Source organism: Protopterus annectens, chromosome 2.part0 (assembly GCF_019279795.1).
Source record: "Protopterus annectens isolate FY-2018-M chromosome 2.part0, PAN1.0, whole genome shotgun sequence".
NCBI lineage: Eukaryota > Metazoa > Chordata > Ceratodontiformes > Protopteridae > Protopterus > Protopterus annectens.
In genome coordinates this window covers 60486718-60499662 of record NC_056728.1, presented here as the reverse complement: position 1 = coordinate 60499662, position 12945 = coordinate 60486718, and the positions used below count along the sequence as shown (strand labels likewise).

The 12945-nt window shown below is 40.6% G+C and overlaps 1 protein-coding gene across 1 annotated transcript in view; it reads left to right on the top strand.

Annotated features, from left to right (window-relative positions):
• Positions 1-5467, top strand: part of LOC122792959 (germinal-center associated nuclear protein-like) — a 789847-nt gene extending 784380 nt beyond the window's left edge. The window contains exon 9 of the mRNA XM_044060552.1: positions 4887-5467. Within this exon, the coding sequence (XP_043916487.1) occupies positions 4887-5039 (153 nt within the window). The 3' untranslated portion in view covers positions 5040-5467. The remainder of the gene's footprint in view (positions 1-4886) is intronic.
• The last annotated feature ends 7478 nt before the right edge of the window (positions 5468-12945 follow it).

Here is a 12945-nt window from a genome sequence, read left to right as displayed (position 1 = left end):
CCGAGTCCTCCTCAGAGACCCACACTGAGGAACCCCTTCAAAAGAGAATGTGCAAGAGGAAGCACATGGACTCACCCGAGAAGTCTTTAATGGAAGACACGGATTACGATGATGGTGAAGGGTCCCCACGGTCAGCTCCTGATGTCTCCTTCAGAGACATCCTGGAAATGCTAAGAGAGAGGTGACTGAAAGCCCTCCAACCCTTCGTCTTAGGATTCCGTGTTCCTGCAGGCTTTCTGCTCCAGGCCTTCTACCTCTTGGGTGACCCCACCTGCCGATGAGCTCATCCAACTAGCCATGCAGCGCACTTGGCAGAACCCTGATTCCATTGAGGAGATCCCTTGGAGACCTGACAAAATTCTTTACCCTCTCGTGGAGAACCTGCATTGGTCCAGAGGGTTACCAGTCGATGCTATGGTGGTGGCGGCAGCCACGAAAAAGGACTTGGGTGAAAAAAGTCCCACTGTCCACCCACCCAACACGGAGTCCTGGGCAGTGGACAGACTTGAGAAGCAAGGTTTTGCATCACGGACTTTTGCTATATGGTCGCTGAACTATTTGGCACAGTTTACAAAGCTGCAGAGGGACTTGATCTCCGAACTCTCTGGGACACTCACAGGACAGCTGTCTGACAAGGTCAGGGACAGTGTGGCCTCGCAGCTCGCAACCCTGGAATCTATCTCCAACTCGTCCATGAGGTTGCTGTCACATGCGACCAAAAGGGCAGCTAGAGTAGCAGGTTCGGGCATTGTCACGAGTCATGCCTGGATGCACATTTGTGACCTTTCAGATCCCTTCAATTCTTCCTTTTTGAATGCTCCCATCGAAGCATCATCCCTTTTTGCTCTAAAGTGAAGGACATGCTAGCCAGGTGCGAGCAAGAAGGCAAGACCATGTCTGCCATAGGCCTACATTTTTCCAATCCTCAACATACCTTCTCCAGGAATCAGAGGAGTGGGAAAATGTGGCACAAAAAAAATCTCAGGGTCCTTTCTGTACCACACATGGTGATGATACCCCCAGGGGCAGAGGGAGTAACAGTTGCATAAGACGCCCCTACAGAGGCAGAGGGGGTCCTCATAACCAAGGCTCCAGGAACTCCTTCTCTAGACAGCCTTACCAGCGCTCCTGAGGAGCAGCCTGATTGCTTACCTCTGGAAGCAGTCGGGGTCGTTTTTCTCTACACCACACTGCCTGGCAATCTATTACCACCGATCTTTGGGTGCAGAATGTAATCACCAGAGGTTACACCATTCCCCATTCTTATCAACCAAATCTTCCAAAAAAGCTTCCCGATGTTCCACCCAGTCAAAGGGAAGAAGGAGATTATAAAGCTGTCTCAAAAAAGTTATTCAACCAGTCCCACCAGACCAGTATGGATCGGATTCTACTCAAGATTTTGGTGCCAGAAAAGACAGGGGAGTGGAGACCCGTTTTGGATCTCAGCAGCTTAAACAAGCTTGTCATCCATGGTTCAGTCCATTCTCCCTTTTTTAAGGGAAGGCGATTGGATGTGCTTGATAGATGTCTGGGATGCGTATTACCACATCAAAATGGACAAATGCTCCAGGAGTCTGCTTCGCTTCCAGCTGGGGGCCAGTCATTATCAGTTTCGTGCCCTACTGTTCGGTCTCTCTTCAGCTCCCAGAGTGTTCACAAAGTGCATGGCAGTGGTCATAGCTCACTTGAGACTACAAGGATTCCAGGTGTCTCCATATTTGGATGACTGGCTCCTCACCGCCCCCACTGAGCGTCTTCTGGTAACAATGCTGCATTATACACTCTCTCTGGCAAAAGTTTGGGAATAACAATACACTGGGAGGAATCAAACCTTACTCCTACACAACAAATAGAATTCATTGGAGCATTGTTCGATACCCAGTCCTGTCTAGTGTCATTCCCAAATCACAGACTCCAGCGATTGAGACTCCAGCTCCAAGTGATACTCTGTCAAACAAAAGTATCAGCAAGAGAAGTTCTTCCGGCCCTAGGATTCATGGCAGCTTCAGTTTCAATAGTGCCCCTAGCGAAGCTACACATGCGAATCCTACAATTTCTCTTTTGTCAGTGGTTCCCAAACTATCATCCCCTCAGTTACCAGATTCAAATAACCAACTCCTACAAGTAGGACCTCCTTTGGTGGAAGAGGCAAGACGCATAGCTTTGGAGTCGCCCATTTCAATCCACTCAGCCCAGGGCCATTGTGACCACAGATGCATCCCTGATCGGGTGGGAGGGCCATTTCCAGGGAATGACAGTCCAAGGCGTATGGTCCACCTCAGAAGCCCACCTGCATATCAAAGTCATGGAACTGAGAGCAGTGCTGTTAGCGTTGCAGGCTTTCCACTTGGTTCTCCCTTCTGGGACAATTGCAATTCAGTCAGACAACATGTCAGAGGTCTGGTATATCAACAAGCAAGGAGGAACCAAGACCTACCACCTGTGTCAAGAGGCAATGAGAATTTGGCAGTGTGCGATAGCTTCCAACCGCTTTCTGATAGCAACACATATCCCAGGGAGCTCCAACGTAATTGCAGACAAACTGAGCAGATGCATCCTCCTACCGCACTAGTGGTTCCTCAATCCCGAGGTGGAGACAGAAATCTTCAGCCACTGGGGTCAGCCTTGCTGTGATCTTTTCGCCTCCCCATCGTACAAGTGCAGCAGCTATTTCACTCTGTTTCCCCCAGAGGGGCGTCCCAGAGGGATGCTCTAATCCACGACTGGCCCACAGGACTTCTTTATGCTTATCCTCCCATTCCCGATTCCACAATTTCTAAAGGAAGTTCTTCGGTTGAGATGCAAAGTGATCCTCATAGCTACATTCTGACCGCGACAAGTTTGGTTCCCCTTCCTTCGGCCTCACCTAGTATACCCGCTGTGGATTCTAGACCCTCTTCCAGATCTGATTACTCACCCCCAAGGTTTAAGCCACCCAAACCTGTCCAGTCTCAAGCTAACGGCTTGGTTTCTCCACTTCCATTAGTTGCCAGGCAAGCTAATCTCACCTCACCTGTTTGAGACATCATTCTGGCCTCTTATAAACCATCCACCAGAAGACTATATCAGGATAAATGGAAAAGGTTCTCTATCTAGTCTAAGGATAACATGCTAGACCCTTATTCGCCTCCAGTGACTGCGGTGCTGCAATACTTGGCTAAGTTTTTTGACAATGGAGCCTCTGTCTCTACTGAACGAGTACATTTGGCATCAATTTCTAATTTCCACAGTGGTATAGATGGCACCCCTCTCATCTCTTTACGTCTATGCAAAGCCTTTCTTAAGGGAACCTCTCATATCAGGCCTCTTGTCAGACAGCCTATGGAACCTCACTTTAGTCCTTCAGTCTTTTGACTCAAAAATCCTTTGAACCCACAGCAAAGTGTGACCTAAGGTTCTTGTCCTGGAAATCCTTATTCTTAGTAGCCATCACGTCAGCCAGACGTGTCTCGGAGCTGCAGCCATTGTGTATCAAGAGGCCCTATCTGGTCTTCCATAAAGGCAGAGTATCTCTTCGGACAAACCCATCCTTTCTTCCCAAAGTTGTTTCTGAATTTTCCATTAACTAGGCCATTGACCTCCCATTGTTCTTTTTGAATTTTTCCAGTAAAGAAGAATACTTCCTACATTCCTTGGATGTACATAGGCAACTGAGATTTTACCTTGACTGGACCAAACCTATCTGTAAGTCTGAACAGCATTTCATCTCCTTTTCTGGGCCTAGAATGGGAAATGCCGTTTCCAAGGTTACATTATCAAAATGGCTAAGGGTTACATTTCATCTAGTCATAAAAGAACGTATGCCAAAAGTTAAAGTTCACTCCACTAGATCTATGGCAACTGTAGCTTTCCACTCCAGGGCTTACATGGATGACGTTTGCGCAGCAGCCACTTGGGCTAAGTCTCATACCTTTATCAATCATTACAAATTGGACTTGGTCTCCAGAGGGAAAGCTGCCTTCTGCTCAATGGTACTCAAGAATGTTCTTCCATAAGGGCCGCCCATGGACCTCAAGGTAGCTTGGGATTCTGTCCCATCAGAGATAAATGGAAAGAAGATTAACAACATCAGATAAACTTTATTTCATTCATCACTTCCCACCATCCTTCCCCCTCCAAAAGCTCCTGGGGGATGCTTTGGGTCCAAGCAGTGACCTAGGGTATTTGCACAGAAGTGGCCTCGGCTTTACTTCTCTTTTCTCGATCTGAGGTAACAGGAAGAAGGGCATTCTGGGTACAAACTTAACTCAAGAGTTTTTTTGCTGGTGCGAGCTTGGTAAAAAGGCTGACTTGGTTCCGAGGGCTCAGAACTGAACCCATCAGTGATGAATGAAAGAAGATGAACAACACAGAGATGGAACATTATGGTAAGACGTAACTTATTTTTTTCCATGTAGTTTGAAAAGCCAGAAGGCAAGGAAAAGTGGCACTTACGTTCTAAACTCCCAGTGCCACGTATCATGTCATATCCTACTGCAGTTAAATGAAGGCATACCACTTAAGTTAAATAACAGTGATGTTCTGGTTCTTTCTCAGTATATGGAAAGTATCTACATGTATTTACTGAAATTCCTGAGACTGATGTATAAGAGCTGTAGTTTTAGTGTTGCTTAATCATAATAGTAAGTGTGTTAATTGTGGTGTACTCGTAATACAGATTTGCTTTTTTTGTGGTTGTGTCACTGGTTTGTTGTCTAGCATACCTCTGTGTACTGTGCCTTTGAGAAAAGAAAAAGAAAATATAGTTAAGTGTTCAAAGACCCCATCCACATTACTTTTTTTAAATATCTGTTTTATTGAAATGTTAAAAAATTAACAGTATGGCTAAATATGACCTGTAGGAAATAAAGGAAAACAGCTTTCAATGTGGTGGTGTTGCTTTACAGATCCAGAATGTGACATGTTCTGCTACGGAGGAGCCCAGCAAAACTGTTATGAGCAGACTGAAAGAACTGAAAAGGTTGCTGAAGGCCAACAAAGAAGAAAACCTATCCTATGAGTTGCACCTCTCCAACATATTAGACATCAGTGACGGATGACATTAACAAATACTGCTCAAGAAACTCTGCATATTATGACTAGTAAAGTTCAGTTTTGATGGTAAACTGAAAAGAAAGTGGAAAAAAGGAGTACTAAGCTCTATTGACTGCTAATGTTAATTTGTCATCAGCATGTTTTACAGTGCAGAAACTGAATTTCTATAGCACCAGACGACTTTTTAAATGCCTTTTGTTGGTCCATCCATGTATGTGTTTTAGTGTAGTGCTGTTAGCACTCACCTGTTTGTAATTCTTTTTTTTCAGCTTTTATCGTAGATTTTAAATATCACCAAATACATCTCCCTCTTAACAGAAAGGGAGTGACTCTAAGTGAGCTTGATTTTGAATGTATTCTTTTCCTGCTTTCCAGTTACTGTATGTTAAACAAAAAAGACATTAAAAGGATCTTGGTTTTGCACCTTGCAAAAGCTTCAGTATATGGGTTCAGTAAAGGTCAGAAGTGCATTCCGTGTTTTGTTGCTGTTCTGTGAATAACAGCATGAAAGGCATCCAAATTTGGTTTGTGTTAGAATGATGCCGAGTTGTTGTTAAACAAACTCGTGGTGCCAACTGTTGCACCTGTTTCTATAGCCTGTGATAGTTAAGACTCTAGTTTTGATATACTGTGTTTTGAGTGCTAACGTGGTGTTATGCACAGTCAGAGCTGTTAATTGAATCTGCAGTAGACAGCATTCACATAATTTTGTGGGGGACATGGATGATGCCATTTAACTTGGAAAATGATCAGAGTAGAATTTGGGTTGCTTTTCTGTAATAAAATAATACTGCTGCTTAGATAATTTCAAGTGGAATCACAAGCTTGACTTACTGAAACAGAGGAACACTGGCTAACATGTAGCTGCAGGATGGCTATGACATTATTAAACCCAGCATCCTGGATGGGAAAGGTAAAATCTTGGATTTATACTAATAAACAGGTAAGGCCTTCCTGTATTAAGAAACTTCTGTGTCTTTGTACACATGACTAAAATGTGCCATTTAGTATGTTCCTGCTCAGCTTGCCTCATAGTGTACACTTTTAAAAGCAGCACCTCTGACATGTTTGCATTACATATCGTTTGTCACTGTTCAGCTGCATATAGTACAGATCTATTGCTTAAGTGTAATTTTGTCAGAGTACCTTTGTACATTTTCTGTAAAACTGGTTGACTTTAATGTTTTTAACAGTTTTCCAGAGGCTGAAATTCATGTATGAAAGGTTTAGTCTTGGCCCAGTGATGCCAAATGTCACTTCTTGATCAGTGTCTCTGGTCCTCATTTGAGAGTGATTTTTCATAATGAAGGGAGAGGTGTGTAATTGGAACAAGTCACCAGAAGGTACACTGCCATTCTTTTTGTCTAGCTTTAGCCAGCTGATGCCATGATAATAAAGTGCAGGACAAAGAATAGAACAGCTGGAGGGTTCCTACTGTAGTACACACACCACATCTTTTCATATACTTATTTTTACTATTTTTCTTTTTCTAGCTTCACTGACCCCTAGACCTGCCATTCGCCTTATCCTCCCCTTTTTTCTGCTACTTATACAAACTGATTCTGTGCTTCATGAAGCACATAACTAGTCCTTATATTTGAGACTTTGAGAAAGGGAGATGTGGAAGATGATTTTTTTTTTTAGCCAATAAGTCACTACATTTCTGAGTAAAGGCACACAGCAAAATCCTTCATTTTCAAAATAAAAAAAAGCTGTTCAACTAGGATGTTGACAGCAACATGGAATGGAGGCAGGTGGTGTAGGGGGTTGGCAGTACATGTATAATTTGCCAGCATTTTAACAATATCTCAGACTATATTGGCCCCTCTTATTGGACCTTAAACACAAAAGGCATCAAAGGATACATTTCTGTGCACAAAGTTGTTTGGATCCAGTTTACTCTGCACTGGGGGTCTACTGTTTGCTTCTTCCAGATTTTATTCAGCAATACCAAGTCTGTCCACTTCTCCCTGGAAGAAAAACGTGCCTTTGGCTGCCTCATCCATTGGTGATAGTTGGTCCTGTACCTCCCCATGCTGCTAGCCAAGCTTTGGTTGCTGATGTTTTTTCACATATCCTGTGCCTGCAGCAGTGGATTGGCTTTCAGATGAATACATATCAGCACATTGAGAAAAAGGAGAAAAATGAATTGTAGGTCCTATATTATTTGAGCCCAAACTGTATTTGAATTGTAAATTCTAATTGGATCTGAGCATCCTCTGTCCTTGTCTGTTAATTGCAAGTGATAAAAACATCCATACAGTGCCATTTAGGTTCATAGGTTAGTAATAAGGTAACTGCCTTTGTGGGCCATTTCAAGTCTAGCCAATTATTTAATGTGAAAATCAGACTGTGCACTACATGCCCGTAAGGTAAACAACTTAATCGTTATGCCAACCTGTTTGTGCATGTGAGATGTGTATTTGCTTTGATCAGTTCTGGGTATCCTACTTTTTACAAATCCTCATCTGAGAAAGAAATGTCTGTCACTGTTGTAATATTCTGGGATGTTGAATTTTCCTTTACAATATGGAGCATAGCACTGTTTGTTTTAAAAACCCTGGACTATACTGTAAATAAATGCATGTTGTATAAAGTTCATTTTTTTTCAAAAACACACTACCAAACAATAATAATCAAAGAAAAACAAATTTCACCAGCACCTTCTTTTATTCCAGCAACAGCGATCTGGCACCTCGGCAATTCTCCTTCAAGGATCACAGTACAGTATTTTCAGCTGTTTTTTATACTCTACAAACAGCATAATAAGATCCAATAATTCAATTGCATTAAATTAAAGTGACAGTGCATCTTAGATGAATTAATTTAAATATCATAGAATATACAATAAGAAATCTAACAAATTCACACAAATATATATGTATATCATTTTTCCACAGAAATCTATTAATGAATTAATAAATAATAAGTAACCACATTAAACAGCTACAATAAAAAGCCCATTAAATCCCTACTTCTTGATTTAAACCAAGGGGCCTTAGAGTCTGAAATTTAAATATCATTCTAGTTTCTAACTCTGATAACTTCCCAATATAGTCACCCCCTCTAGGCAAAAAAGGTTTTGCGAGTACACAAAAAAATCAAACCACTGTCTGAACCCCCATGCTTTTCATGAAAATGGCTACAGGACTGAATTCATTATTACTTCTTATGTCTCTAAGATGTTCGAGGATCCGAATCCTAACCATGCATTTAGTTTTTTCATATATACCAAGTATTAGAGCAAAAACAACCCAAAATATACACTATCCCAGTCAATCTGCAGTTAAAATAATATCTAGAATTAAACTTGTTCCCATTAATTATTGATAAATTATTAACTCTTGTTACAAATACTGCAGTGACCACAGGAGAAAGTGCCCAAGGGCAAATTAGCATTAATTCCCACAACAAAATTATAATTTAATAACTCCTTCAATTTTTTTCCTCTAGTAAAAGAAAATGTGACATATTTGGGGAATAGGTGACCTATGCTCTCATCATTAGAAATAATATACCAAAACCTCCTCCCAATATTTATTAATTCATCAGAAAAAGGAGAAAACCTCGTAACATAAAAGAGCTTTTTACTCACATACACATCTCTAACATTATGCACCCTCCCTTCAGGATTATCCTTTTTAATTCATATTGTTTGAGACTTCTTCATAGCATCCCCAAGTACTGCATGTTTACACCTCAATAACTTTACTTCATTATAACCTCTCTCTTTTAATCTCCTCTCAACATCATCCATTTCAATTCTCTCATTTTCATTACTAGTATGGTCATAAATTCTTTTAAATTCACCATATGACAGAGAATTTAACAGATGCTCAGGATGCATACTAGTGGCATGTAGAAACATATTAACTGAAGTAGGCTTTCTGTATGGTCTAAAACCAACACCTTCACCATCGCCATATAATGTCACATCCAAAAAGTTAATAACATCTCTATTTAACTCATAAGAAAAGGTTAAACCATGCTCATTACTATTAAGGGCTTCAAAAAATCAATGAAATCACTAACATCACCCCTACAAATAAATATAAGGTCATCAATAAAACGCTTATAAAGCAGAACCTTGTCCTTATAAAAAGTAGTGGGGTAAATAAATTTCTTTTCAAAAAATCCCATATAGATAATAGCATGTGAGGGTGCGTAAGAGGCCCCCATTGCTGTACTCTTAAACTGCAGAAAAAAATTGTTATTGAAGGAAAAATAATTATGGGTTAAACAAAACTCCAGTAAACTAATCAAAAAAGTTGTTCTAGGACCATCACCTTACATATTCATAGCAGATTCCAGACCCCATCTCAATTTAATATTAGTGTACAGAGATTTTACATCAATAGTCACCCAATAATAATCACTCTGCCATTGAATATTAGCTAATTCATTTAATAAACCCTGTGTATTGGAAATATCTGCAACAACTTTACTTAAATATTTCTTCAAATGAAAATCCAAAAAAATGCCAACATTACTCAAATAGGAACCCACCCCTGAAATAATAGGCCTGCCAGGGGGATTTACTTGTGTTTTTGTGCATCTTGGGCAGTGCATATATAATAGGGGTCACTGGTTTCTTGATGTATAACTTATTCACATCCTTATGATCAAAAAAACCCAAACGTTCTCCCCTTTCCAATAACGCCAACAATTCCCTATTATAACTCACCAAAGGGTTCCCCGATAAACATTTATATTCATCTTGGCATTTTAATAAATCAGCTATTATTTCACAATACATTTTTTTCTCCAAAATAACCCATTTCCCACTTTTGTCAGCACATTTAAAAATAAATTCAGTTTTTAACTTGTTTCAAACGTTTCAGAGCTAACCACTCATTTTTACTCAAGTTGTAAAACTTATTTTGTTTCAAAAATCTACTAAAAGCCATAGAAATTTCCTTATACACAATCTTTAGAAATAAAGTAATGGCAGGTACATTAATCATGGGTACAAATGTATTTTCTGTCACTAAAATAGGTAATTGCAATTTGCCATACCCAATAGTATAGCAGCAATTTTCACTAACCAAATCATTATCTTTATACAGAGACTCAGAGTCATAATCATACAAAGAGACATTCAATAAGTCATCATCTACCTTGTTTTCAATCTCAACATTATTTTCCACACCATTTTCAAAAAAACTTAATGCATTTTTTTTCAAAATAAACAGTTAATAACAACTTCCTACAAAAAGCTTTAAGTTCAAAGTACAAATCGGCAAAAGAAGGTATAAACGTAGGCACAGATTTACTGCCCCTAGACAATACAGCCTTCATATCATAAGTAAGGCTAAGGTGGAACAAATTTACAACAAACATTGTCCGTACATCGTACTCACATAAATGTCCATTATTTGAAACGATTTCTTCTCTTCCTTACACTTCTCCTTCAGTTCATTGTATTTGCCTAAAAGGAGCAAACATTATTTGAAGAGGTCATTGTCTCATTAGCATCCTCGGCTTCCGAAGCCGAAGAAATAGCAAAAGAAACAGTCTTTAAACCTTCCTGCTCCGTCGAGGATGCCGACATACTCCGTCGCTTTTGGTTGTTGTTCCTAACCTTTGACCTGCTCCGTACCGGCTCACGCTGCCAAGAAAAAAGAACACCAGATGTGTATTTGCTTTGATCAGTTCTGGGTATCCTGCTTTTTACAAATCCTTATTTGAGAAAGAAATGTCTGTCACTATTGTAATATTCTAGGATGCTGAATTTTCCTTTACAATATGGAGCATGTTACTGTTTGTTTTAAAAACCCTGGACTAGACTGTAAATAAATGCATGCTGTATAAAGGTAAAAATATTTCCTTTATTTGTTGGGAAGTTAGAAACTATTATTTCTATCTTTCTATAAAAGAAAATATGTTTTCCAGAGACATAGTGCATGATTTTAATCGAGGCAGAAGTGGTACTGTTTGAGTGAAATATATCCTCTTAATCATCTTAGTCTGAATCCATGCCTGTGAAGTGTTTCATACCTAGGACCCTAGTGTTACTTAGGTTTACATACACAGGTTTCAGAAAGGAGGTAGTCCATTGCCATTTCAATTTTGCTTCACAGACTTGGTGAGTAAACTGATCCATTTCAGACTCTCTCATAGCCATGACCAAGGAAGATGTCAGAAAAAACAAATAATGACTACATTCAAGGAAAACAAAATAAGCAGCTCTGATGTTGTCGTCTTTATTCCTCCACAAGATAGGGTCTTGGATCTGACCCTCCGATCCGACTCGGCCACATTTTCCAGACTTGGATCAGACTCTCAAGCTCCTCCCTCTTACCCACAATGCACTACATCAACCCAAGCACAGCAGATCTCATTTGCTGCTTCAGCATCCAGACGCGGATCTCTGCACTCTCGTACTGTGGTTGTTCTTTCTCTGTAAATTAAGGACAGTGATGATTTCAATATTGTTGGTTCTTTAAGTGATCCTCTCTCTTCATAGTTCTTTCCTTAAAATCCTTTAGTGTGTGTATGCATGTGAACCTTTCTCTCTATCTTCTTTCTTGTCCAAAAAAAAAAAGTTTGACAAGATAATTAAGTTTTTGCAGTTAAAAGTTAGAATTAAAGTTAAGTTAAAGTCATAGTTTTGCTTTAAGTTTAAAGTCCAAGGTTAATTACCTTTTCCAGCTCTTAGCCTTTCGTTTTCAATGTCTGTTGTTTTTTGGTGGGCTTTGGTTTGTATTACGTCTGACAAACCTTCCCCCAGCTTTAAGTGTTGCACTTCTTGAGGGCATAAAATCCGCAGTCAGGATACCCACAAGGAGTGTGTGTATTGCTTAGGTACAGATGATTTAAAAGCAGTGTGTGTAGTTTGTGCTTCCTTCAATACATAGGCTCTGGCAGACAGATGTAATAAGTTGATACTGAGGAGTCTCCTTCCATCTTTGGCTCCTGAGGCTCCGACCCCTTCCTTGGCTTCAACAACTTTTTCTGCGAAAGAAGCAAAAAAGAGCTCTCTCCCTGCCTCCCCAAGAGATATTCTGGAACCGAAAGCCAAGTCCAAGAAAACTTCAGATCTGACCCCCTTGGACCTGAAGAAGGTGTCTACCCTGTTGGAGCCACCAGCATCCTAGAATCCAGTGGAAGTCATATCTTTGTCAGCCATACTCTGGAACATCCTTCCATGAGGACCTCCCAGGATTCATTGGTAGCTGGGGACTCTGTCCCACAGGTTGAAGACCAAATGAAAACAATGTCAGATAAAGTTATGTACTCATCATAATGTTCCATCTGAGTTGTTTTTCATTTGTCTTCAACCGCCCTCCCTCCTTCCCCCTGCCTTGTGTGGGCTGTGTAGTAGACCAGATGGAAGAGGCATAGCCCCTCCATACTGGCTAGATGTTCATCGTGTTACCCTGCTGCAGTCATCACACTTGGGTTTTCCTGTCATCAGGCGGTCCTGCAGTCGGCCGGATTTCCAAAGTCTTGGTCCGGTGTCGGTTGCTGTCGCCTCACCCCTGATGTCAGTGCGCCAGGGGTACATATATTGCAACTGACGCCATTTTCTTCAGTCTTTTTGCCACGCGGTGCTGAAGCAGAAGCAGTTCGCAAGTGCCGGTTGGCCGACTCCTGAGATTGTCGAATTCGAATTTCAGACCGAAGTCTTCTATAAAGCTAAGTACCCCAATGGGGAAACTTTTCTTGCCTCAGACCAATGTCAGAAAAAGTTAACAATTTCATTTCTTGTGGGAAGCAAATACCTCATAAGGATTTTCGTTCTTATTGCATACCTTGCCTAGGCCCTGATCACGACGTCACTTCTTGTCGATTTTGTGCTAGGTTTAATAAGCGTACTATTAAAAGACGATTTGATTTTGCACGTCACTATTTTGGTAGAAAATTTAATTATAACATGCCGTCGGAGCTACCAACTACCGGCATGCACAA